Source organism: Gracilinanus agilis, chromosome 1 (assembly GCF_016433145.1).
Source record: "Gracilinanus agilis isolate LMUSP501 chromosome 1, AgileGrace, whole genome shotgun sequence".
Classification (NCBI taxonomy): Eukaryota; Metazoa; Chordata; class Mammalia; order Didelphimorphia; family Didelphidae; genus Gracilinanus; species Gracilinanus agilis.
In genome coordinates, this window is record NC_058130.1 from 526,912,510 (window position 1) to 526,939,810 (window position 27,301).

The following is a 27,301-nucleotide window of genomic DNA, read 5'->3' on the forward strand; positions in this document are numbered from 1 at the left end:
ATTTAAGGTCTCCTTCCCACACCAAACCCTCTCTGAATGAATGAAATGAGGTGCTAAAGACATTGAAAATATTGGATTAAAAAAAAAAAAGCTAAACTGGAAAAAAAAAAAAGCTAAACTGAAGAAAAGAGAAAGCTAAAAGATCATTAGAGGAGGAGACAATGTTATCATGGACCAAGGAGAGAAGGCAGACATCCTGAAATGTTTGGAAGCAGGGTTAGTTTTAGGCCTTTCTCTATAACCCCAATACTTAGCACAGTACCTGGAACACAGCAGGTGCTTAATTTATTATTATTAATATATTAATTTATTTAGTTTATTGATTTCTTGGCTCCTCTTTTCTGTCAAAGAGGATTGATAATTTTTGAATTGCAAAGGCTAGAATGAAAATGGTTATTTAGGGAGTTGAGACTCACAATTAATAGCAAGATAGTGAGAACACCTATGTGACCTTCATGAGTTAAAATAAATAGGTCACATAGTCTGAAGAGATCAAAGAAAGAATATAAAATACCATACATACAAAAATATTTGTAGCAGGGTTTAAAAGTTTTTTTTGTAATGACAAAGAATCAGAAACTAAGGGAATGCCTGAGAACTAAAGAATGGCGAAACAAATTATGGATATGAACAAGTGGAATATTAGTATGCTATTAGAATTGAATGATTCAAGAAACTTCTATATACTGATACAGTTAAAAAAAAAAAGAACCAGGAAAACAATTTAAAACACAAATACTGAAAAAAACACTCAACTGAAGAACTGAAGTAGAATGCAGGGACCAACTACAATTCCAGAAGACCAATAATGAATCAGTCTACCTACCTCCTAAAAGGGTAGTGATAGACTCAAGATGCAGAACAATACATAGAGTTCTGGACAAGGCCAATATGGGATTTTATTTTGCTTGACTATGAATGTTTGTTATGAGGGTTTTGTTTTTCTTTTCTTCAGCTGGGGAAAGGAGTAAGCAAAAAGGGGAGAGGATTAAGTATAGGGTGATACAAAAAGAAAAAAGTAGGAGAGTCATTGAAGCATTTTAGACAGTGAATAGAAGGAAATCCAGAAAGAAGCACAAATAAACAGGATAGTTTTGAAAATTCTTTTGGATTTGTTATATACTTAAAAAGAAGAGCTACTTGTCCACAGTGTATATTTAGAATTCCATGTGCATTCCTTTTTTTTCCCCCTCTGTCTTGTTTAACAAGAGTTGCTCTTTTTTATTTTTTTTTGAGTTCAGAATAAAAGAAAATAAAAATTTTAAAGAATCAAATAGCAAATCCAGGGTGACATATCCTAGGAGGATATGATTACGGAAGAATTTTTGCGAGATTGTGAGCAAAGGTGGTCTAGTTAAGAAACATTTATTAAGTGGTTATTGTATGCAAGGAAGTGTCTTAAATAGTAGAGATACAAAGAAATGCAACAAAACAAAACAAAAAATCCAGTCTCTGATTTCAAGGAGCTCCTGTTCTAAATGAAGAAACAATAAGAAACCACCATGCACAAAGAAGATATGTATAGGATAAACTGGATTTAATCAGTGGAGGGCAGGCACCAGAATTAAGTGGGATAATGAAAGCCTCCTTGTATAAGATGAGATTTCAACTGAGACTTAAAGGAAACCAAGCAGGGCAGGACATGGAGGGAGTTAAAGAGAAAGAGGATTTTAAGGATGAAGGATGGCCTGTGAAAATACTAGGCATAGGGAGATGAAGCATCTTCTTAAAGAGCAGGTTAGTCTTCTGTTCTAGAAACAAAACAGAGTGTCTTGGTCTTGTTCAAGGAACCACAAGGAGGCCAGTGTCAAAAAATCACAGGGTAAATATGGTGTGAGAAGATGGGAAAGATAGAAAGCAGACAGGTTATGAAGGGCTTTGAATGTCAGAGGATTTTCTAATTGAGAGAGAGCCACTGGCGTTTATTAAATGAGGGCTGAATCATGACATGGTTATAGATGTGCTTTAAAAAGATCAACTTGACATCTACATGGAGGATAGACCATAGTAAGGAGAGACTAGAGGCAGTGAGATCAATCAGCAGGCCACTGCAGTAGGAATGGGAAAGAGATAAGTGTCACTGGATGAGTGAGCATGGGGAGAAGGTCTACGAAAACAGAAAGATAGGAAAGGGCTAGGTTATGATGGCCTTTAAAAGCCAGATGATTTTATCTCGGATCCTAGATACTGAAGGGAGTCACCTACCATAATGAAGAGGATGATGATCTGATCAGATTTTCCTTTAGGAAGATCAGTTGGATGCTTGAAGGGACTGGAGTGAGAAGAAACTTTGTACAGAGACCAACCAGCAGGTTACTTCAATAGTTTAAGTCTAAGGTGATGAGCATGTACATCGGGATGTTAGTAGCAGTGTCAGAGGAAAGATGAGGACAAAACAGATGTTATGAAATTAGAAAGATGTTACTCTGAAGATAGAAAAGAGGACTTGGCAACAGATTTTAAATGGAGGCTGAGAAAGAGTGAGACTGTCAGCCTGGGTGACTAGAAGTATGATGGCATCCTCAAAAAGAATAGTGAAAGATGCAATATATTGAGGGGAGAACTCACTATTTTACAAATACTGTCAGAAAAACTAGAAAATAGTATTGTAGAAAATGGGCACAGAACAACATCTCATACTATATACCAAGATAAAGTCAAAATGGGTCCTTGATCTAGAAAAAAGGGTGATACCATAAACAAATTAGGAGATTAGAATTAGAATAGTTGACCTGTCAAGACTTATGGATAAGGGAAGAATTTATGACCAAACCAGACATAGAGAACATTATAAAAAATGAAATGGCTAATTTTGATTACATTAAAGTTTTTATATATAAGTAATACCAATGCAACAAAGATTAGAAGAGAAACAACAAATTAGCAAAACATTTTATTTGTCTCTGACAATTTCTCAAAAATTATTTCTCAAAATAAAGAAAACTGAGTCAAATTTATATGAATACAAAGCGGTTTCCAATTGATAGATAGTCAAAGGATATGAACAGGTAGTTCTCAGTCAACTATCTACAATCATATGAATATTCCAAATCGCTATTGTTTAGAGAAATGCAAATTAAAACAACTTAGAGATACCACTTCATACCTATCAGATTGGCTAATATGACCAAATATGACAATGATAACTGTTGGAGGGGATGTGGGAAAACTGGGACACTAATGTACTGTTGGTGGAGTTGTGATCTGATCAAACTATTCTGGAGAACAATTTGAAACTAAGTCCAAAGGGCTATAAAATTGTGATGTAGCAATATCACTACTAGGTCTGTATCACAAAGAGAAGAGGGACAGGGGAAAAGGACCTACCTGTACAAATATATGTTAAGCAGCTCTTTTTGTAGAGGCAAAGAATTGGAAAATGAGGGAATGTCTATCAACTAACTGGGGAATGGCTGAACAAGTTGTAATATATGGTTGTGATGGAATACTATTAAGTCACACAAAATGACAATTAGGATGAGTACATATATGTATATATATAAAAATAAGCAGGAGAGAATTTAGTCCCATCAAAAATAGTAACATTATTTTTGCAGCAGAACTTTTCTATAAACATGCATTAATTTAGTTTTTATTTAAGTGCTAAAAGTGTATGTTCAAACTCAGCACTTCTAGAAATAAAGAGAATCTAATTTTGATTCATAATAATATAAATAAACCTGAAACATTTACTTCTAACATGTTTATTGATGGAATATTTAAATATGAAGAAATAGATTTTTAAAGATTAGTTAAGAAAAATCAAAACTGACTCCCATAGTAAGATCCCATGTGCCATTTTCAACTGGGAGAAAATTTTTATGGACAAGTATACACTCTTGGAAATGAGTTTTTTTTAATGGGAATGCTGACATACCACTATAATTTTACCCACAATTCCTTATATAAGGAAGTGTCTGCCTTTTATCAAAGGTTTATTGAGTGCTATAGCATGAGTGTGCTATTTAAAGCAAAGACTTTTATTTACATTTCCCTCTAAAAGAAATGAAATAAATGTTTTAATACTTACTTTTCTCCATAAAACCTTTCAAAGAATTTCTCTTTCCAAGGTTCTGTTTTCTTTTCCTTTTCAATTTCTTGCCTTATCCGCAACTGCATTTCTGGCGTAAACTCTCCTACAAGACAAATGCTAACACTTTGAATAAAAGTGTTCCTACACTCTGTTCAAAGGTCACACACATAGTAAGCAGCATTATAGACTATTCAAATCTAGGCTGTCTTTGTTCAAATCCACTGACTCAAAGGAGTCAGATGAAAGATTTTTTGGTCTAGGCCTATAGGTTAAGATGCCCACTTTGAGGCAGTGGGTAAGCACGAGTCAGAAAATGAAACAAGACAGGTAAATCTTCTTATCCCTAGCACTTAGGCAAGGATTGAGGATTAGCTTATGGCCCACTTCACATAATCTTCAACAGAAAAGTCTATATAATAGACAGATAGGATCAAATATTTAAGAGTTGGAAGCAAATAGATTCACTTCTTAATTTTGCAATTGGAGAAACTGAGGTCCTTGGGGGTTAAACTACTTGCCCAAGGTCACAAAGGCAAACCATTTCGAGGTGGATTTGAATCGAGGACCTTTAAAATTCCAAAGTCAATGCTCTTCCATAGGTTGAAAACATTAGGAAAATCACTTGTCATCTGTTAAAACAGAATAGGACTTCTATATCAAAAGTTTTGCTGAATTAAGAAATGTGAGAAAAAACACAAAGTCCAGATAATTTTGGAGATAACAGTTGTGTCAGATACTTCAGTGATTCAAAGATGTGTAATGTTGGTATGGATACTCCCCTTTACTGAACAGGTTGCAATCCCATAATAGATGGTCTTAGGATGATAGGATCACAAATTTAGAGATGTAAGGGAATTTAGAGGTCCTCTAGTTAAACTCCCTAACTTTATAGATGAGGAAGTTGAGGTCCAAAGAATGTGAATGGCCAAAGATCACACAGGAAGTGAAAGAGATGGGATTTGTGTCTTTGTGACAACCTCACTAGACTACCTTTATAAGCTGCTTCCTAATTCTTTCCCTTCAAAATTAATCATCCTGTGGCCAACCTGGTAATTAACCATCAAAAACTTAGCTAGGTTGGTCTTCAGTGACAAGCAGTAAGTTCAGTATCACTGTTTTTCCATTTAAGAAGAATGTGCCAAAGATTCTCTTTCTGGTTGTTTGAGAAAGCTAGGCAAGTAATAAATTATTTCCATGCTATAATGAGTCAGTAGAGTAGGATTTTAAGACTTTGATATCAAATGACAATAATAAAAAAATGGAAATTTACCTTCTGCTAATCGCTGTTTCCATCCTTGTGCTGCATATGCAAAGAACTCATTATTTAGGGCAGAACTACTGAGGCGTAAAACTCCATCACTTCCCATCTAGAAAATAAGCCAATAAAAATAAGATACAATAATCAGAAAGATGTTCAATTATGATTACATAGAAATAAACTAAAAATTTCAGATAAGGAAAATGTGGAGCTTAGCCAATAGAAGGAAGATAAAGGAAAAGTAGCAAAACAAATGATTTCTAGCATTAAAATGTGGTAGTATTAAAACCTGACATTTTTTTCCTTCTTAAGAAATTTCACATATATATTTTCTGCTCTCCTCTATAAGCACTCTGCCAGGGGACATCTGGACCTCTGCCTAGCCTGGTTTTTTTTTAATTGTTTGTTTTTTTAAATGACTGAATTTTTTTTTTTTTAGAAAATTTTTCTATGGTTACATGATGATTCATGTTCTTACTCTCTCCTCCCCCCCAACCACCACCATCCCCACCCATAGCCGACGCACATTTCCTCAGGTTTTCACATGTGTCATTGATCACAACCTAGTTCCATATTATTGATAGTTACACTGGGGTGGGTCATTTAGAGTCTACATCCCAAATCATGTCCACATCAACCCATGTGTTTAAGCAGTTTTTTCTTCTGTGTTTCTACTCCTGTAGTTCTTCCTCTGAATGTGGATAGTGTTCTTTTCCATAAATTCCTCAGAATTGTCCTGGATTATTGCATTGCTGTGCCTAGCCTGTTTTTTGGTCTCCCTGTCTTTCTTTACTTTCTGGAATGCCTGCTCCTTAGGTAATAATTAACAAACATATTAAACCTTTTCTTTTCTCATTCCATCTACCTTTTTTTTCACTCGTGATCTGGCTTCTTCCTGATGATACAGCTTCTGTCTATACTTCCAGCACTGATTTGCACTTTCACTTATAACTATACTTCAATGGTTTATGTGGGACAATTGTTCCTTGCTCCCTTCTACCACTTCTGTATTCTTCATTTATCACCATCACTCAGTAACTTCTTCTTAAGTAACTTTTAAGGTTAATACAAACCCTTTTAATTGCCCAATTGAGGTCTATCATGTACTGACCTTCAGGATGCTCTCCTACCTCCTTTCTCAATGAGCATATGGCTTCCAGTTTCTCTCTTCCCCAGTTACTGCTCTCATACCAGAGGACACTCTAGTATTAATGCTCTTCATATAGTAATACTTCCTTAGACATCTTAATCTCTCAGTCCCTTAATTTACTTATTTCACATGAACTGTTTCTCTAATACACCTCAGTCACATACAAAGAGGATCATATCTTTTGTAGATCTTGCAACCAACCACAAATGGCCACTCTTATGTTCATGAAATGTGAAAATCCTTTATCTGAACACAATTTTTTTGTCATTTCATCTCTTCCTTTGCCTTGCAACCCCAAATCTTGTTCTTTGTCCTCACTGTGATCTCTAATCCCTACATTCCTCAGTTCTTTTGTAGACTATCACTGTTGCATGGGCTACACTTTATTCCATTCCTTGCCCCATCTTGTCTTGTGGTGAACCAATTGTTCTTCAGTCTCCTCTCTTATCTTAGATCTTGCCCTGCCAAGTTTCATCTCTAGATTATTCTCCCAACAAAATGTCTTCTTTTCTCTACATAGGGGCTACTATATAAAAGCTGGAGAAAACTCATTAAAACATGCTAAATCCATTACAAATTTGTGTTATGTGATCTCATTTGGACCCTCACTGCAGCAAGGCAATACATTCATACCTCTTTACCTGCCATACAAGTTCTCTCACCAGTTTTGTTTTTAATTTAAAAAATTTTAATAACAAATTTCCACAAGTTTTCCAAGTCATATGATCCATATTTTCTCTCCCCCTTTTCTCCTCCCTGCCTCCTGGAGCTGACAAGCAATTCAATCTGGGTTATATGTGTATTATCATATAAAACATATTTCCATGTTTATGTTTGTAAGCAAATAATCTTATAAAACCCAAATTCTCAAATATATACCCAAATAAATAAGTAACAAATCATATTTTCATCTGCATTTCTACTCTTACAGTTTTCTCTCTGAAGAGACAGTGTTCTTTTTCATAAGTCCTCAGAATTGTCCTCTCATCATTGTTTTTTTCAAAACCTTTTTACCCCATCTCAAACTTACCACTGCTCTCCTATTCCCTTGTTTGAAAACTCTGCCTCATACTTCACTGTAAAAAATGGATCCATTTAGCAAAAGCTCTTTCATGCCCCTCTTCCTAGTCTCATATCACTCAGATACCTTCCTCCATGATCTCCCCTTCCCACCTTTTCATATTAAGAGGTAGTCCTTCTTGCCAAGATAAGCACCTCTCTACATTCAATTTTGTCTTCTGCAAGCACATTGCCCTCTGTTATCATCCCCACTCATTTACATATTTTCAGATTTTCTTTCTGTATTGATGGCTTCTCTACTGCTTACAAACATGCCCATGACTCCTCCACCTTCAAATAATCCTCATATGAGTAATCTATGCTCATTAGCTATTGTCCTATATCTTTCTTCTCTTTTGTGGCTACACTTGAAAAGTCAGTCTAAAACTGTTACTTCCACTTCCTTTCCTTTCATTCCTTAACTCTTTGAAGTCTAGTTTCATTCAACTGAAACTGCTCTCTCCAAAGCTACCAATGATTTTAATTGCTCATCTAAGGGCCTTTTCTAAATTCTCACTCTTCTTGACCTCTCTGTGGTCAAGAGAATTATTTATTATTTTTTTTTAAAATTTTTTTTAGAAAAATTTTCCATGGTTACATGATTCGTGCTCTTACTTTTCCCCTTCAACCCCACCTAACCTCCCCCTATCCCCATAGCCGACATGCATTTCCACTGGTTTTAACATGTGTCATCTATCGAGACTTATTTTCATATTATTGATAGTTGCATTGGTGTGGTCGTTTCGAGTCTATATCCCCAATCATGTCTGCCTCAACCCATGCGTTCAAGCAATTGTTTTTCTTCTATGTTTCCTCTCCTGCAGATCTTCCTCTGAATGTGGGTAGCATCTTTACCATAAATCCCTCAGAGCTGTCCTGGGTCATTGCATTGCTGCTAGTACAGAAGTCCATTACATTCGATTTTATGTGGTCAAGAGATTTAACACTGTCAATCACTCTCTTTTCCTTGATACTTTCTTCTCTGTTTTTTGTGACAATCTATCCTGTTTCTTCTTCTGCCTTTCTAACTATTCTTTTTCATTTTCCTTTGCTAAATCTTCATCCAGGCCATCATTCCTATGAACCATGCCTATCCTAGATTTTCTTCTCTTTTCCCATAATATACTATTACACCTGGTGATCTCAGCAGCTCTTGGGGATTTAGCTATCATCTCCATCCAGGTGATTCTCAAATTTATTTGTCCTGTTCTAATTTCTCTTACTCTCCTCCAGTCTCTTATCTTCAATTATCAATAGTACATTTCAAAATATTTGTCTCATAGACATCTTAAAGCCAAAATGTCAAAAATTGAATTCATTTTCCCATCCTCATGAACACCTCCCATTTCTTAACTTCCCTATTATTATGAAGGGTTCCCCAGCATCTTCCCATTTATCAAGTTTCGCAAACTGGACATCCATTGACTCTGGAGTCATTCTCATTCATCCTCATATCCATTTGGTTGCCAAATCTTGTAATTTCCTGTAGGTGTCCCATCTCTCCTTCATTATTGCCCCAACTCAGGTGCAGGTCCTCACCACCTCACACTTGGCTTATTATAATAGCATGCTGGTCAATCTCTGTCTCAAATTTCTTCCCAACTCAAACTATCCTCTACTCAGATGTCAAACTGACCTCCCAAAAGTGCAGGCTTGACCAAATCACAAACTCTCCTACAACCCCCACCATTGAATAAACAACAGTGGCTCCCTATTACCTCTAGGATTAAATATAAAATCATTTGTTTGGTTTCTGAGGGCCTTTATAACTTGGCACCTTTTACCTTTTCAGTTTCTTATACTTTACTCACCCCAAATACTCTACAATATAATGATACTAGATTTCTTCCTCTTTCTCAATAGGACAGTCCATCTCCCAGCTATGAGTGTTTTCAACAGCTGTGCCCAAAACCTAGAATTCTTTCTTCTACTTATCGCCACCTCCTAGTATCCTTGGCTTCCTTCAAATCTAGCCAAAATCTGTAAGAAGTCCTTAAATTTTCTCCTTAATCTCAGGGCCTTCCCTCTGAGAAAACCCAACTAACACTTTCTCTTCTTCCATTAAAAGGGCTATTATGAAGATCAAATTATAAAATATATGTAAAAGAGCTTTTAAAAGGATAACTATAAAATTTAAGCTATTTTTTATAAAATAAGATTTTCATTACTGTTGACAAAAGAGTATCTTTAAAAATTATGAATGCTAGTGCTAAATCAGACATCAGAGTTATTTCTCTCCACACATGGCAAATTTAAAAATCAAAATCATAACACTAAGTTTTCAAAACTATGTTGTCTTTTATTGCTTTCTAAAATTTAGACATATTTCTGCAACAACAAAAAAATACACACATACATAACATACCCAACATCTTTTGCACTTCCTCTTAACATGCACAAAAAGAGAGGCTGGTATACTGCTAGAAATATTACATATCTTAATATAACAGATAAATACACTATAACTTTCTAAAACATACACATACATTAATGAGAAAAAAGGCAACCAAAAAGCTAGGATATGCTGAAATTAATGAACTTAAATTCAATAAACAAGTATTTATTGTTTCATATGAGCACAGTACCTGGTACCCTGCTAATAAATACTAATAAATGTTGGTTGTGCTAATAAATATCTGTAAAACCAAATAGGTTCTCTTCAGAACATAAAATATACACCATAGAGAGTCTTTTGCCATTCAGAAGCCTATTAATCTAGTTAGTGGTACATATGAAAGCTTTAATACCAATTATTATATGATACTTTTTTATGGATACACAATTTCATTGGTATTGCTACCCCTTTCAAAGATACAGATACCAATTTTCCCATTCCTTTTCATCCTATGTGATGTTCAAGTCTTTCCCTATTTTTTTTTTTTTTTTTTTTAAACCCTTACTTTCCTTCTTGGAGTCAATATTGTGTATTGGCTCCAAGGCAGAAGAGTGGTAAGGGCTAGGCAATGGGGGTCAAGTGACTTGCCCAGGGTCACACAGCTGGGAAGTGTCTGAGGCCAGATTTGAACCTAGGACCTCCCGTCTCTGGACCTGGCTCTCAATCCCCTGAGCTACCCAGATGTGCCCCCCCATTGTTCTAAAGACCATTTAGTACAGTTAGACTTTAGATTTGATTTAAACAATTACTAAATTAACTAAAAATTATACTTCATTTTATAAAAGGTATTTATTTCTCTTAAGTTTGTTATGTTCATGCAAATTAAGGGCCTCTTTGTTTTCTGCAGACACTGGGAAAGAAGAGGAATTCTATCTCTTTATTTTCTTAGCGCAGTTTTTTCCCTATTATACCAATTTGACAGATACCTTTACTCAGTACCAGTTTCTCATCAGGTGGTTTAATTTTAAGCTTAATCTGTTCCAAATTTGCAGTGGTCTTTGTTTTAAGAAAGATTTTTAGTATATGGAAGATACACATTTTTTTCCTTAAGAAAAATCAGGCATGAGCTATATTTGTTACTTGTAATCAGCTAATTGGAGCCTTTCTCTGTTTAGGAAGTGATAATGATGTTATGGACAAAAGGAAACCTTCAAAAACTAAACTGTTATCTTTGGGAATAGCTGGTGGCTAGTTAAATGTCAATACATATCCATAATTATGTAGATGAAAATTTTCACCAGTAAATAATTTATAAAAAATGCAGAAATACATGAATATTATTCATATGTATTATAAAGTAAGAAGCATAATAATGTTGAATAGTTTTTATATTTATAATGTGTCATGTAATAGTATTAACATCATATATCACATATAATCTAATTATATTTTAACCGAAAATATACTTGGCATATATTTTATGATTGGTTAGATTTATGAAAAAGAGACTTGTACTAATGAAAGCATGTACCCATCGATATGTGGTAATGGTTTTAACATATCCCACTCCTCAATAATAAAAATAAAATAATCATTTTATTTCAAATAGTTTCAAAAATACAAATAATAAAAAAAAAACAAACTCCTCAATGTCAAAAGTATGTACTTTATTTTATATCCCTTAATTCCCAGGGGAACAATGTAAATGATAAGCCTACTTCCTTTTCTCATAGTAAACCTCCAAAGATCAAGAACTTCATCCTTTCTCTGGTAGATTATTGCAATAGTTTCCTAACTGTAGGCCTCAAGTCTCTTCCTCTCTGATTCATCTTTCCCTTAACTGATTAAGTGATCACCTAAAGCACAGATCTGCCCATGACAATTCCAAAATTTAAAAAAATCTAGTGTCTTTCTTCTGCCACATGACCATTTTACTTTTTCAATTATGTATTACTTTGATATTTTTTACTGTGACCTTTTATATTATGTATGATTCAATTCATTTGCCTTTTCATTCCAAAGATTTTCTTCTCAGTCAACATTTAATGACAACAAAAATTGCAAATGGTTAAGATGATGCCCTATAAAATAGTAAGGAGATAAAAGTCCTAATTATGGAAGAACATTCATTAATGCTAAATGAAAGAAAAGGTTGTATTACAATATTCTAAAAAGCAAAGGAAACTGCTTGGCTTGACAACAAAATGCTTTAGTTAGAACTTAAAATGTGTAAAGGAGAACAACATGATGTAAGACTGGAAAGATAAGACAAAGAAATTCTATACAAACTTAAATGCCTGGCTAAGAAGATATTTTGTCATGGATACAATTGGAGACCATTTAAGATGTATGAGCAGATTTTATAGCAAATATCTATGATAATGGATTTATTTCTTAAGTAAATGGAGAACATTTATCCAGTCAAATTTCTAAAAATATGTTACTTTTCAATTGATAAATGTTCAAAGGACACGAACAGGCAAATTTTAGGTAAAGAAATCAAAGCTATCTATGGAGTCATTTGAAAAAATACTCTAAATCAATCTTGAATCGAGAAATGCAAATTTATTGGCCAATATGACAGAAAAGGAAATGATAAATGTTGAAGGGGACGTGGCACAACTGGGACACTAATGATGGAATTGTGATCTGTTTGAACCATTCTGGAGAGCAATTTGGAATTATGCCTAAAATGCTCTAAAATTGTGCATATCCTCTGATCCAGCAACAACAGTACTAGGTCTGTTTCACGAAGAGAAAAAAAAAAAAGGGAAAAGGACCTGTTCGTACACAAATATTATTGCAGTTCTTTTTTTGTGGTGGCAAAGAACTAGAAACTGAGGAGCTGATTATCACTTGGAAAATGGCTGAACAAGTTGTGGTATATGATTTATGAATGGAATACTACTGTGCTATACGAAATGATGAGCAGGATGTTTTCTGAAAAATTTGTATTTACATGAACTGAAGAAAAGTGAAGTGAGTAGAACCAGAAAAAAAAATTGTGCACAACAACAGCAGCATTTTTTTGATGAACAACTTGAATGATATAGCTGTTCTCAGGATGGCAATGAACCAAGGCAATCCCAGAGACTCATGATGAAAATTGTCATCTGCCTTCTGAGAAAGAAGTGATGGAGTATGAATGTTCTTGCTCAAGAAGCACCACTTCTAGGATAAAATGCAAACCCCACAATTTAATATTTAAAAACCTTCACAACCTGGCTACATCCTCTTTCTAAGCTGGTTTCAAAATCTTTTTCTCATACACTCTCCATTCCAGTCAACTTGGCTTACCTGTTACTCCCCAACACACATATTCTATCTTCTACAATTTTGTAGAGCCTGTGTCCCAAGCTTGGATCTTTAGCTCCCTTCTAACTCTGCTTACCCTCCTGCATGACGTTTTCCCTGATTTCCCTGTTCACTGCTCACCTTCTCTCAGCAATGGTTAACTACTCCCCAAATCCGAAAACTAATTTTTATTTATTGTGTGTAGATATTTACTTATCTGTGGTATGTTTTCCCAACTGCAAGTAAAGGGTTGTAACCTGAGGACTGGCACAGATTCATTTTTGTCTTTGTGACTGCATCTAATTTTTACCAAAATAATCATTATATCCCAAGGGTCCATAACAGAACATAATAACTGAATCATAAATAAACCAAAGACACATGTCTCAACCAACCAGTGGTTATAAAGTTGTGAAGGGAATAAAAAACTCCTTCTCGGAATCTTATAATCTTGAATCCACTTTCTTGTACCCCATTCCTTAATTCCTTAATATGGCTCAAAATCATGGAATGAAGGAATGGTAACTTGCCTATCAAAAACTAGAAACAGGACATGTGATTTCTGCAATCCCTATCGCCCTCAATCCATATTACCCTACATTTGATAATCAAAGAAATCATAGACTTGGAACTTAAAAGAATTTTAGAGGCAATTTAGTCTAGGATTTCTCATTTTACAAATAAGGTTCAATGAGTTTATTAACATAGAATGTTTAACAGGAAGCTTTCCCATTAAGGCCCAAATTTAAACCTGCCCAATTTAATCTTGGATATCATTTCACTTTGTTATCAAGATATGAAGTGTTAAATAAATCTTTCATGATGGGACAGATGACACATGCAATACCAGTGTTTTGAAAAAGTGAGTTAATATTTCCTTCATGTCAATAAAGCATAGCAAGACAAAGAGAGGCATGAATTTAAAAGCTCAAGTCCAACTCCCCATCTCCTCCATTTTAAAGTCTTCTCCAACACAGTTGATGGAAAACTACCGAATTTGGGTATGGCTACTGAACTAGAGAAATAATTACTACGACAAACACTATGCTTCAATATAATTGCCAAGTGGAAATTTCACTTTGCTGTCAAGTGAATCTGGATATATTCTGAGAATGATATGAGAATTTTGGATACCTAGATATAAGAAGTTAAATATGTAGTTTTCACTGAATGCCTAAAAAAGCACCACAGGGAAAAAAAATTCCTTTAAGAACAACAACAAAAAAAATTAGCCTTCATAATTCCTGTCCACAGAGACAGCACAATTAAACACTAGGGCGAAATTAGACTTTGGAGAAACATGCCAATAAAGCAGTTTTTAAATACACTATTAATTTTTATGGCCTTTAAGAAACACTGTCCAATAGATACAATGTGTTAATGAGCTGGAACAACAAACATTTCTAGAAAGGTTTATTTTTTATTCTGTGGGGCTTTAAATTCCTGTCTCTCTGATTAGGCACGACTGTAGCACTCATTTGAAATACAAACAGCTCTTTTATGAAGAAGTCACATGAGAATCTTTGAGATGTAATTTTTCCTTTTTAATTAAGAAGAGAAAAGTATTGGTCATACACCATTGACTATTTACTTAACAGGACATAGAGATGTCAAATACTGTCAAAAAGAAACTTATGCAACTATGAACTTCTTCAAAACACTCAGCTTCTACATGGCTAACTGTATGACACCATGAACCCTTGTTGTGAACTCTGACTTTCTGAAATGTCACTATGCTAACAATTTAAATGGTTAATGTGATTCTTTTCAAACATAAACTGAATATTTTTCTTATTATAGGGCCCTATTCTCTTTAAATTGCAGTGAAAGCCTATGAATATTCCTTAAGCATTATAACTGACATTTCATTAGCAATTACTAAGTCTCCAAAGTTTTACATTCCTTAGATTTGTCTTAATTTGCCTTACTCAGCCTTCATAAAGGAAGCAACAGGGCACCAAGGAAAAAGGATCAGATTTTGAGTCTGAGAACTAGGTTTTAATTTTAGCTCAGTTTCTTCCCAACTTCATGACTTGAAGGAAGGCATGTCCAAATATCCTCCCCTCTTTTACAAAATTATTGGGTAGGACAAGGTGATCTTTACAGTTTCTTCCAAGTTTAAATCCTAGGGATATCCTTACATAAAGAAGATACAGTGGAAGAGAAGAAAGAATACTGAACCGTAAGTCAGAAGACCTGTGCTGGCATCCCAGTTACACTAATTTTTAGTTGTTGGACCCTGATCAAATCATTTTACCTAAGTTTCTTAATCTGTAAAATGGGAGATGTAAACTGAAAACTATTCCAGTTCCTAATATTTTGAAGGTATCATGATTTTTTAGCACTAAAAATGATAGGTTATTTCACTTTTGTAGGGGGAATAAATAAATTTATAATACAGCACTTCTATTAAAATTTCCATAAGTTAGGCAAAAAGTGAATGGGAAAAAATGCATCCCAATCATCCAAAATTTTTTATCTATTATTAAAGGGTTAGTGAGTGTGAAAACCAAAGTACCTAAATACAAAATAGAACAATAAGGTGAAACAATAATAATTTATGCATTGAATTATTCTTAAGCATGTAAGTATATTCAAACTAAACATATACTAGCATAAGTAGATAAAAATAAATAAAGAATTACTTCAAGGGGGCACTAATTACTGGCAGAGGTTGGGAAAAGTCTAATGAATGAAGTGGTAACTGAGCTCAGGTTTGAAAGAAGTTCCGGCTTCTAAGAAGCAGAGGTGAGTAGAAAATACATTTCAGATGTGGTGGACAGTCTGTCCAAAGGAGACCTAATGCCATGTAGCGGGAACAAGAGGCTAATTTCCCTAGAATACAGGCATTTGCAGGAAGTCCTATTTATTAGGACTGAAAAGGTAGGTTAGTACAAGATTATGAACCCAGACTGTGAAGGGTTTTAAATGCTAAACAGAGGAATTTGTATTTTTTCCTAAAGGTAAGAGAGAGAGCCCCTGGAGCTTTCTGAGCAGAAGAGTAACATGCTCAGACCAGCACTTTAAGCATATTCACTCGGGAGCTTTGAGGGTGATGGTGGGGGGAATGAATAGAAAAAGGAGAAAAGGCAAGTAAAATAATTTGGAGAGCATATAGTATAGCAATTGTCTAGGCAAGAGGTAATGAGGATCTGAACTGGTAGGTTGACAGTTTTGTGAATAGAGAAGGGAATGGATGCAAGAACTTTTATAAATAAAGAATCAACAAAGCTTATTTGGATGTAGAGAGTCTGGAGTTGAGGATTATTAATAGCAAGATTATGACATTACAAGACACTCAAGTAAATGGTTAGTTATTACATCATGGTGGAAGTAAAAAATAGTAATCTAAGATAAATTGTATATGGTATAATAGAAATATTTTCTTCAAAGTTAGCCATTATGATCAAGGCAAATGGGATAAGTGGGTAAAGCTTTGATATCCTTAGGCTCTTTGATAAGGTTCACTGTTACCACACTATTCCTTTATTTCTACCATTTCCTCAGGTGTGCAGTAAACCACCCCCCTTTACAAAATCATCTCTCAAAAAGGATCAGGTCACTTATGTTTGCGTCTGAATTTAAATAAATATGCCCCGTTTCTCTTGCTTTTGAGTCCTTGTAATTTCACATTTATTTTTATAACTAAGAAATGAAAGGCTTTCCTCCCCTCAAAATGAAATTTAGACAACAATGAACATGTTAGGGAGATATATTCTTGGAAGTGGTGGGGTTTTCCTGTACCCCTGAAATTAGATTATTGAGATAACAGAAGAAACTATTTGTTTTTTGGTGCTGTCTAGAAATAGAAATTTTCAGAAATTGCAAACAAAGAAGGGTACCTTATTACAGGGAAAAGTTCTTGTCATCTTTAGTAAGCAAAACTGAAAAAATATTTATGTTTTGATAGGTGCCATTTGACAACATTTTTCTCTAATATAAATTAAAGTGAAAATTAAAGTTGAAGCAGTGAAGCAAATATTACAGCTCATATTTCTCCATCTACAAATTGACAGCTTTGGGCAAAAATGAAAATATTTTTATCCAACCGGAACAAGTCATTAAATTTTGATGTACTAGAGGACCAAAAAAGGTAAAAGTAGGAGAAACAATAAAGTCAAGTTCTCTTTATAACAAAGTTATAAGAATAGTGATTGAAAATCTAAGAAGAAATCACAGGGTTTTATTTTTTCAACTCAACATTAAAAATGTATACTTCAAGCAAATGACCAAGAAACAAGAGTAGTCTAGTACTTGTAATTACTTTGACCTTAGAGCAAGATACCTATGACTCAGGCCAGAGCTAGGAACTGTCCTTACTCAGTAAACTATACTACACAGGGGTTCAACTCCCAGGGTCAGACCTGAATTGGGCTGGCAATGAGGTCTGTCACCCAGGAGGACTAGCTTCCAGGCTCACAAAAGGCCTGAATTAGCAATGTAATCATTTTGTCAGAAATTACAGCTGAGATACTGGACACATATTTAGCCTGTAGGCTCAGACCAAGAATTGACAGGCCGATAATTTGGTTACTCAAAGCTTGTAGAATTTTCCACCTAACTAACAAGGGCCGAGTCCACCAATCTATCTCCTAGAGTGCCTCCCAGGGGCAAGTCAGTAGTTATGTTGCCTAGATCCAGCCTAGGGTCTGGAGTCTGGAAAGTCCAAGAGGACAGAAAGCAGACCACGCCACAAATCAGATAAATCACTTAGAGCCCACCAAGTTTGCTTACTTTATTGACTTGAGATATCTGTTTTCTTTGAAGAAAATAACATCCTATAGTCACAAAAAGTAATAGCAAAACATCAGAGAATGTAAAAATAACAAGGACCTAGAATTTGCTCCTTCCAAAATTTCACAGAAGATGGCCATAATATTAAGTTGCAATCTGTGAAGTAATGTTGGATGAGCAAACAAACAAAAAAAGACTGGTATAAGAAAGAGTAATTATAGCGGCAGGAAGAAGATAATTATTCTTAAACATCTATAAGCAAAGCCCTTAAATAAAATAAAAGTTTCACCATGTAATTTTAAATCCCTAAAAGAAATGAAAAAAAATTAAGCTGATAAACATTAATGAAATACAAATATAAGTGAAAACAGAATCTACCAAGCCCTTCCTGAAAGAGATCCCAACAGGAAAGCTTCCGGGAACATCATAGACAAAATCCAGATCTTCTAAAGAAAGAACCACCAGCAAACCACCAGAAAGATTTTTAAGTATTGAGGAAACAAAGTCAGGATCACATAAGCTCTAGCAGCTACCACTAAAAAAAGGAGCAAAAGAATATACTATTTCAAAAACATGTTTACAATGAAGAATAACTTATTTAGAGAAATTGAGTATAATTGTATAGAGAAGAGGACATTTAATTTTACAAAAGGAATTCTAAGAATTCCTGAATAAAAAAACTGAGTTGAGAAAATTGAGGAGCTGCCAATAAAAAAAAAAATCAGGAAGGGGGGTAGGAAGGCAGGAGTCACTTGATCCTAACTTTCACTTGAACTGGTTAAAGGATGGTAGAAGATATTCACACACACACACACACACACACACACACACACACACACACACACACGAGACAGAAATAGATTCACCTAAATGAGGAAATAAGAAGTGAAGAAAAATAAGGAATCAAAAAAGAGTAGATTCAGGTAATGATTACTCAACTCATAACCAAAAGGAACTAAGTTCAGAGGGTGGATTGTGAAGATGAGTTGAAGAAGGTGGGAAAAGGGTTAAGAATTTCTTATTGGAGTCTGTTTGAGTAGAAGAGAAATGAGGCAAGGGAGCAGACTTCACTACATTAAGCATAAGGCATTGGTGCTGAGCACATTCCTCTCCCATCTCTCTCCAGGGATCCAACTAAAAGTATAATAGAAGGCACATTTAAAAATCATAAATGTGAAGGTGAACAAGATGAATTCAATCCCCAAACAGCAGAGGACAGTATTAGAATGGATCAGACAGATCAGAAAGAAGAATCCAACAACAATGTGTTGTGGATAAGAAATATACATGAAACATAAAGGTACACGCTGAGTTAAAATAAGGGACTTGAGCAAAATTCATTGTGCATCATCAAAACTAAAAAAAAAAAAAAAAAAAAGCAGATAGCAATGATGTTCTCAGACAGCAAAAATAGACTTGATAAAAAATAGGAAAACTACATTATGCTGAATGTAACCACAAGCAATGAACTAATATTAATACTTAAAAAACAGCATTTAAATACTTAAGAGGAAAATGTAAAGAGTTAGAAGGAGATATAAAAAAATAAATTTATAGCAGTAGGGGTGGTCTCAATGTGACCCCCTGCCCTCAAGGTACTTGGAATCTAATGGAGTTTAAATGCTACATGGACAAAAAAAAAAAAAAAGAAAAAAGAAAAATGACAATTGTTGATAGAACTATTCAGTCATATCCTTGCACTATTGCAGATGGTTTTAAAAACATGTTTTATTTTCCCAATTACATGTAACAACAGTTTTCAACATATGCTTTCCAAAATGATAAGATCTAAATCATCTCCCCACCTCTCTCCCCCGGAGAGATGGTAAGCAACTTGATCTGGGTTATACATGTATTATCATGCAAAACATATTTCCCTAATGGTCATTGCTGTAGGAGTATACTCATATAAAACCACCTCCCCCCCCCCAAAAAAAACCACACAAATAAATTAATGTGAAAAATAGTATGCTTTGATATGCATTTTGACTCCAACAGTTCTTTCTTTGGTAGTGGATAGCATTCTTTGTCAAAAGTCCTTCATAACTGTCCTGGATCATTTTATTGCTGAGAGTAGCTATGTTTTTGAAAGTTGATGATCATACAATACTGCTGCTACTGTGTACAGTTTACTTTTGGCTCTGTTTATTTCACTCTGTATCAGTTCATGTAGATTTTTCCAGCTTTTTCTGAAATCATGCTACTCATCATTTCTTATAGTGCAATAATATTCCATCACCATCATATATCACAATTTGTTTAGTCATTCTTCAATTGATGGACATCCCCATAATTTCTAATTCTTTGCCTGCACAAAAAAAGGCTATTATAAATATTTTTGTACAAAGAGGTCCTTCCCCTTTTAAAATCTCTTTGGGATACCAACCTGGTAGTGGTATTACAGGTTAAAAGGGTGTGCACAGTTTTATGGCCCTTTGGGCACAGTTCCAAATTGAACCCAGAATGGTTGGATCAGTTTACAACTCCACCAACAATGCACTAATGTTTCAATTTTGTCACATCCACATCAACATTTATTACTTTTCTTTACCATCACAGAGACCAATCCGATAGGGGTAAGGTGGTAAGTATACTTCTAGCTACCCTGATGATAGTTAACAATTTTTAAGAGTTACCAATATCATCTTTTCTTATAGGAAGACAAATCACTTGAACTTTTTAGGTCCCTTAAGAAAAGTTTTTTGTTTTTTCCCTTTCTTAATTCCCTTTTGGTGATTCTCTTGAGTTCTGTGTTTGAGCATCAAATTTTCTGTTTAAGTCAGGCCTTTTCTTTAGGAATGCTTGGAAGTCTTCTATTTTATTAAATGGCCATACTTTTTTCTGCAAGAATATAGTCAATTTTGCTGGGTAGTTGATTCTTGGTTGTAGCCCCAGTTGCCATGCTTTCTGGAATATCATATTCCATGTCCCCTGGTCCTTCAGTGTGGATGCAGCCAGGTCCTGTGCTATCCTACCTGTGGGTTCCATGATATCTGAATGGTTTCTTCTTAGCAGCTTGTAGTATCCTTTTCTTTGGTCTTGTAGTTTCTAAATTTAACTATAACATTCCTGGGTGTTGTCAGTTGGGGATTAAATGTAGGAGGTGATCTGTGGATTCTGTCAATCTCAACTTTTCCCTCTTGTTCAAGAATGTTGGGGCAGTTTTCTTGGATAGTTTCCTATAGAATAAAGTCCAGGCTTTTTCTTTTGTCATGACTTTCCAGTAGTCCAATAATTCTTAAATTGTCTCTTCTGGATCTATTTTCCAGGTCTTTCATTTTTTTCGATGAGGTATTTCATATTTTCTTCATTTTTTTTCATTCTTTTGATTATGTTTTATAGATTCTTGCTGCCTTGAGAAGTCATTTGCTTCCAGTTGTTGGATTCTAATTTTTAAGACTGAATTTCATCCCTGGCTTTTTGGTCATCCTTCTTCTGATATTTTTCTTTGTAGGTCATCTTTCACTTTCTTTGCCTTGCTTTCAAGCTGGTCAATTCTGGCTTTCAAGACACTATTTTCTTGTTTTAGTTCATGTACCTCTGTTTCCAAATGACTTATTTTGCTTTTTAAGTCCTTTCCCCAATTGTCTTCAGCCTCTCTTAATTGTTTTTTGAGTTCTTCCAAAGCCTGAGTCCAATTTGCTGGAGTTTCTGCATTTCTGTTGTTTACTCATATTTTTTCCTTCTTTCCCTCTTGTCACTGGCTGTAATCTTACTCCTCCAATTATTTGCTAGATCTGTGGGTTTGGGCTATTCTGTCCTTAAGGGGCTTCTTCTCTGCTCTGGTGATTGACTAGATTAGGCTGATGGAGTATTAATGAGCCCTGAGGTCAGATCTTCCCAAGTAGGCAGCAGAAGCTTAAAGCGTAGGTGATGGTATAGAGGCTGAAGGGAGCTGTGCTTCCTGTTCTGTTATCAAGGTATTCTGATGCAGTTGCAGCCTTTGCTCTGGGATTCGAGTCAGCAGGATTGTCATGACATCTCTCAGCTCAGTCAGTGGGGGGAGGGTGTTGGATGTTGAGACTGATTTATTTAGTTTTGAGAGGGAAAAGTTGAAGTCTTCCACTAATACAGTTTTACTATTTCCTCCTTACTCTAATTTAATTTCTCCTTTAGAAAACCCATAGGTTATACCATTTGTTGCATATACGTTTAGTATTGATATTACTTCATTGTCTATGATACCTTTTATCGAGATATAATTTCTTTCCTTATCTCTTTTAATTAAATCTATTTTTGGTTTACCTTTGTCTGAGATTATGTTTGATACTCTTGCTTTTTTAACTTCTTACCTCTTAAATGGGGTAAATTAGAGATAATTTACTCCATTTTATTTCTCAGTTCCCCTTTATCTCAGTTCAATCCTCTTTTTCACCTCTTGAATTTTTTGTATATTATGTCATCCTAATCAATTTATTCTTGCAACCTGTTTATTTAATTGCTCTAATAATATAAAAAAATTATAAGTTACAAATATAATCTTTCCATACAGGATCATAAACAATTATTGACCATATTAATTCCCTTACATTTTTTCTTTCTTATTTATCTTTTTATTCTTTTCTTGAGTCTTGTATTTGGACATCAAATTTTCTGCTTAAGTCTGGTCTTTTCATCAAGAGTGCTTGGAAATATTCTATTTTATCAAATGACCATTTTTCCCCCTGAAAGGATATACTTGATTTTGCTGGGTAGATGATTCATGGTTGCTTATCTTGCCTTGCAGAATACCATATTCTAAGCCTTCTGATCCTTTATTGTAGATGCTGCTAAGTCCTGTGTGTGGAGCCATGATATCAGAATTATTTCTTTCTGGCTGCCTGCACTATTTTTTCCTTGACCTTGGAGCTCTTTGCTATAATATTCTTGGGAGTTGTAATTTGTAAATTTATTTCAGGAGGGTAATTAGTGGATTTATTTAATTTCTATTTTACCCTCTTTTTCAAGAATATCTGATTTCTTGTAATATGATGTCCATGCTTTGTTTCTTTCTTCTTTCCTTCCTTCCTTTCTTCTTTTCATTATGGCTTTCAGGTAGGTAGACAAATAATTCTTAAATTGTGTCCTGGATTTAGTTTCAAGGTTAGTTGTTTTTTCCAATGAAATGTTTCATATTTTCTTCTATTTTTTTTTCTTTATTTTCATTTTGATTGTTTCTTGATGTCTCATGAAGTAATTGCTTCTACTTCCTCAGTTCTAATTTTTAAGGAATGAACTTTTGAATCTCTTTTTCAATTTGGCCAATTTTACTTTCTTAAAAAATATTTTCTTCATTAAGATTTTTATGCCTCCTTTCTCATTTGGCCAATTCTGCTTTTTCAACTGTTATTCTCTTTATAATTCTTTCATTTCTCTTTCCTGTTTGTCCTCTGACTTTTTTATTTGATTTTCAAAATCCTTTTCGAATTCTTCCAGAGAATGCAATCAAGTCTCATTTTTCTTTGAAGTTTTTCATTTAGCTGCTTTGATCTCAATGCCTTTTCCCAAGTCTGTGCATTGTTCTTCTTTATCTACATAAAACTTTTCTATGGTTAGGTGTTTTTTCCCCCTTTTTCTGAAGTTTGCTCATTTACCAAGCCTTTTATTTTATTTTATTTTATTTTTTATTTTAAACCCTTAACTTCTGTGTATTGACTTATAGGTGGAAGAGTGGTAAGGGTAGGCAATGGGGGTGGTCAAGTGACTTGCCCAGGGTCACACAGCTGGGAAGTGACTGAGGCCGGATTTGAACCTAGGACCTCCCGTCTCTAGGCCTGACTCTCAATCCACTGAGCTACCCAGCTGCCCCCCAAGCCTTTTATTTTTATTTTAAAGGAGGGCTCTGTTTTCAGGACAGAAGGGGCATTTTCTTAAACTTAAATTTTTCCTTACACCTACCCTTAGCTCTAGTTCTGGATTTCTGCAAATTTCAAATCTTCTAAGGTGGTATCATGACCCTGTGGGCTAGGAGTTCTGAAAGCCAACTACCACTATTGACTAAGTCTCCCCCAGGGACTACAGATAGTTTTCAGGTCTCAGAGCACTTTGTGTTAGTTTTGGATCTCACTCCAGGTTTATAGTGGCAAGGCATACTGTGGAGTGCCAGGGGCTACAGTTATGGTCTTCACTTCAGGCTTTGGCAGGGGCTCTGGGCCACCCTTTTGGGCTTGCACCAATTAGGCACAATATGAACTGTCTTGACCTAGGAATTTGGGCCTCACCTTGGACTTGGGAAGAGTCTCCAAGTCTCACTCTGTGTTTATATCTGCCAGGCATACCTTGGACTGCCTCACTATAGGGTTGTACTAGGCTTAGAACTTCAAGGGGTGGGCATGGGATTCTCTGCTATTGCTTTAGGCAGGGTCTCAGCGTCACAAAGTTGGCTTGGGCTCAGGCTGAGAAGTGGTGAGGCAGTAGAAGTGGGGACATTTGCTGATGGCTTGTATTGGTAACCCTTGGAAAACTATGCAGAACCGCTGACCCACTTATTTCACTTCTGGGCCAATTCCAAAGAGATAATGTCAGTTCTTATTGACAGTCAATAAGAACTGAGGTTACAAAGAAAGGTAAAAGTAGTTCCTTGCCCTCTGGGAGATCTCACTCTAAACCAGCATTCTAAATCTCCAGATAACTGAACATATAGAATGAATACTGAGTAAACCTTAGTGGACATACACTAGCAATAGAAGGCTAAGGGTCTGTATGTCTAGGAAAATCCCCTTTCAGAAGGTGTGATTTGAGCTGAGTCCTAAATGAAGCAAGAAATGACAGGAGGCAGAGGAAAAGGGAAGAATGAGCATAGCAGTTATGGGGAACAGGTAACTGAAAGCACAGAGTCAAGAAATAGTGTTAGGGGTGCAGAAAAAAAGCTTATACAGATAGATAGTAAATAAACAGGAATAAAGTATAGAAAGAAAGTATTAAAATACTGGAAGAAAGCTATGTTGTGGAGGGCTTTATTCGCTAAACACAGGACTTTTTATTTGATTCTGGGGTATATGGGGAGCCACTAGAATTTAATGAATAAGGAAAGGATGTGGTCAGAATTGTGTTTTAGGAAAATCACTTTGACTTATGAGAGAAAAAATGTTATCTAACACTAGAGAAAGAACTGATGGACTCTGAATTCAGATCAAAGCATATTATTTTTCTCTATTTTATTTGTGTGTTTTTATTTGGGGGGGTTGGGTTTAATATGAATATTCTCTCACAACACAACCAAAATGAAAATATGTATAACCCATACATGTATAACCCAGATCAAATTATTTACTATCTCATGGAGGGAGGAAGAAATGGAGTGAGGGAGACTATTTAGATTTTATAATTTTAGAAAAAGTATATTTTAAAATTGTTATTACATGTAATTGAGGAAATTAAATATTAAAATAAATTTAAAACAATTAAAAAAAAAAAAGAAAAATCACCTTGGCAGCTGAGCAGAGATGAAGTAGAGTGGGGAAAAACAAGTCTGGGAGATTAATTAGGAGGTTAATTAATGTAAGCCTGGCAAGGGGAAATAAGAGCTTGAGAAAAGGTTGTAATTTTATGAGTAGAGAGAAAATAAATACAGGAAAGATGCAACAAAGGTAAAAATATCAGAACTTGGCAACAGATTAACATGTGGAGTACATATAAGCAAGAAATTGAGGATGATGTCTAGTTTGAACACCTGGGTGATTGGAAGTATCATGCTGTCAGAATAATAAGGAAATTCAAGAAGAAAGTATTTTGGAGAAAAGATAATCAGTTCTGTTTTGACCATGCTGAGTTTAAGATGTATATTATGTTGTAGGAAATGATGAAGTGGACAATTTCAGAGATATTAGAGGCTTGAATGAACTGATATGAAGTGAAGTAAGCACAACCCAGAGAACAATTTAAACCAGAGCAACAGCACTGTAAAAAGGACGTCAAGTATGAGAAATAACAAGTACTTTCCCTTGTCACATAGTTTTAAGTATATTCCACCATAAATGTTCAAAAGTTTTTACATAGCACAAAGCTTTAGGAAGCCCTTTTTCCCCCACCCTCAAAACAATGACAGTGTCTTCTGAAGCAGATGAACAGAAGACAGGATGGTTCTTACAGTAAACAAGGATAAAGGATCTTGGAAGAAGCAGGAAGATCCAAAGACAAAATTAAAAGGTAAAGGCAGGTATAATGCTTTGTACAAAAAAGAGGATCAACAAAGTATTTGTTGAATTGAAATGAAATGGCTTCAACATGCTTGACCAAAATGAAGGAAGTGTTTTGATGACCATGGTTCAAACAAACTACAACTTTGGAGAAATGGCATTTCAAATCTGATTTTAAGGAAAATGACAAGAATCAAAAGAACTTGAAGTGATGCTGACAATGTGTTTCTTCTTATAGTGAATACCCACTCTAACTTTTTGACTTAAAAAAATCCAAAAGATATTAACAATCAGTACTTGCAAAATCTATTTTAATTAAATATTAAATCATCTAATAATTAAATTAACTTTCAAGGAAGTAGAAAAATATCATTAGTTACACATTTCCCAACTAGAATATCAGTATTTATTATTTAGAAAAGGCTTATGTATATAGTTAAAAATTCTTAGGTATAAACAATAGGCCAAAAATATGCCATATAATTACTCTGCTACTTTTAATCAGTTTAATACCTTATGGGATCATGCATGTTAACTCATTTTCGATTGAAATTTAATAACATCTAAGCTTTATTTTCCTCAGTATGACTCAAGACTTGTGACTTCAAATGAATTTAAATTGAACACTTTACTAATTATCTCCCTTAAATGTCTGGAAGTTACTTACAGTTTAGAAAGGGTTGCCATATCCATTACATCATTTGATGACTATAATAACTTTGAGTTAGACAAGGTGATTATTATCTATTCACAATTTTTAAAGAATGAGATGGAGGTTAAATGACTTAGCTAAAGTCATGCAGCTAGTTGGAGGTAGAACTGGTCTTAAAGCCAAAGTGATTTTATTCAGGTTCTATACACTTTCCTCAACAACAAAATGCCTCTCATTAAGATCAATCTAGTACAAAAGACACATTTTATAAATACGAATGTGAATAAATGTTAGTAAGCATGATCTTTAATAAGTATTTTTCATAGTAAAATATGTTTGCCAATATCCAATAAATGGCTAAATAGAGCTTATGAATCAACAGTGGGAATACTATTCAAATTAATTTGTAAATTTAATTAAATATCATGAATTAGTCCCAGGAGGTAAATATAGTAATAAAATTTATGTGAAAGAAGAAATGAACAGTTATATCAAGGGAAACTGTGAAAACAACAAAAAGGTTTAAAGGAACTTGTCCTGTCAAATATTAAATTATATAATCAAGACATAATTTTCAAAACCATCTAGTACTAGATAAAAAGAAAAAAAATTAATTGAACAGAATAGATAATTCAAAATTAAAACCAGAAGTACAAAATGAACCATTTG

General features: G+C 34.6%; 1 protein-coding gene across 1 annotated transcript in view; it reads right to left on the reverse strand.

The window, feature by feature from the left end:
• ASXL3 (ASXL transcriptional regulator 3) overlaps nt 1-27,301 on the reverse strand; it is a 193,268-nt gene that overhangs the window by 12,919 nt on the left and 153,048 nt on the right. The window contains exons 8-9 of the mRNA XM_044658031.1: nt 5,304-5,400; nt 4,031-4,136 (exon numbers count right to left, since the gene is read on the reverse strand). Coding sequence (XP_044513966.1) covers nt 4,031-4,136; nt 5,304-5,400 — 203 coding nt within the window. The remainder of the gene's footprint in view (nt 1-4,030; nt 4,137-5,303; nt 5,401-27,301) is intronic.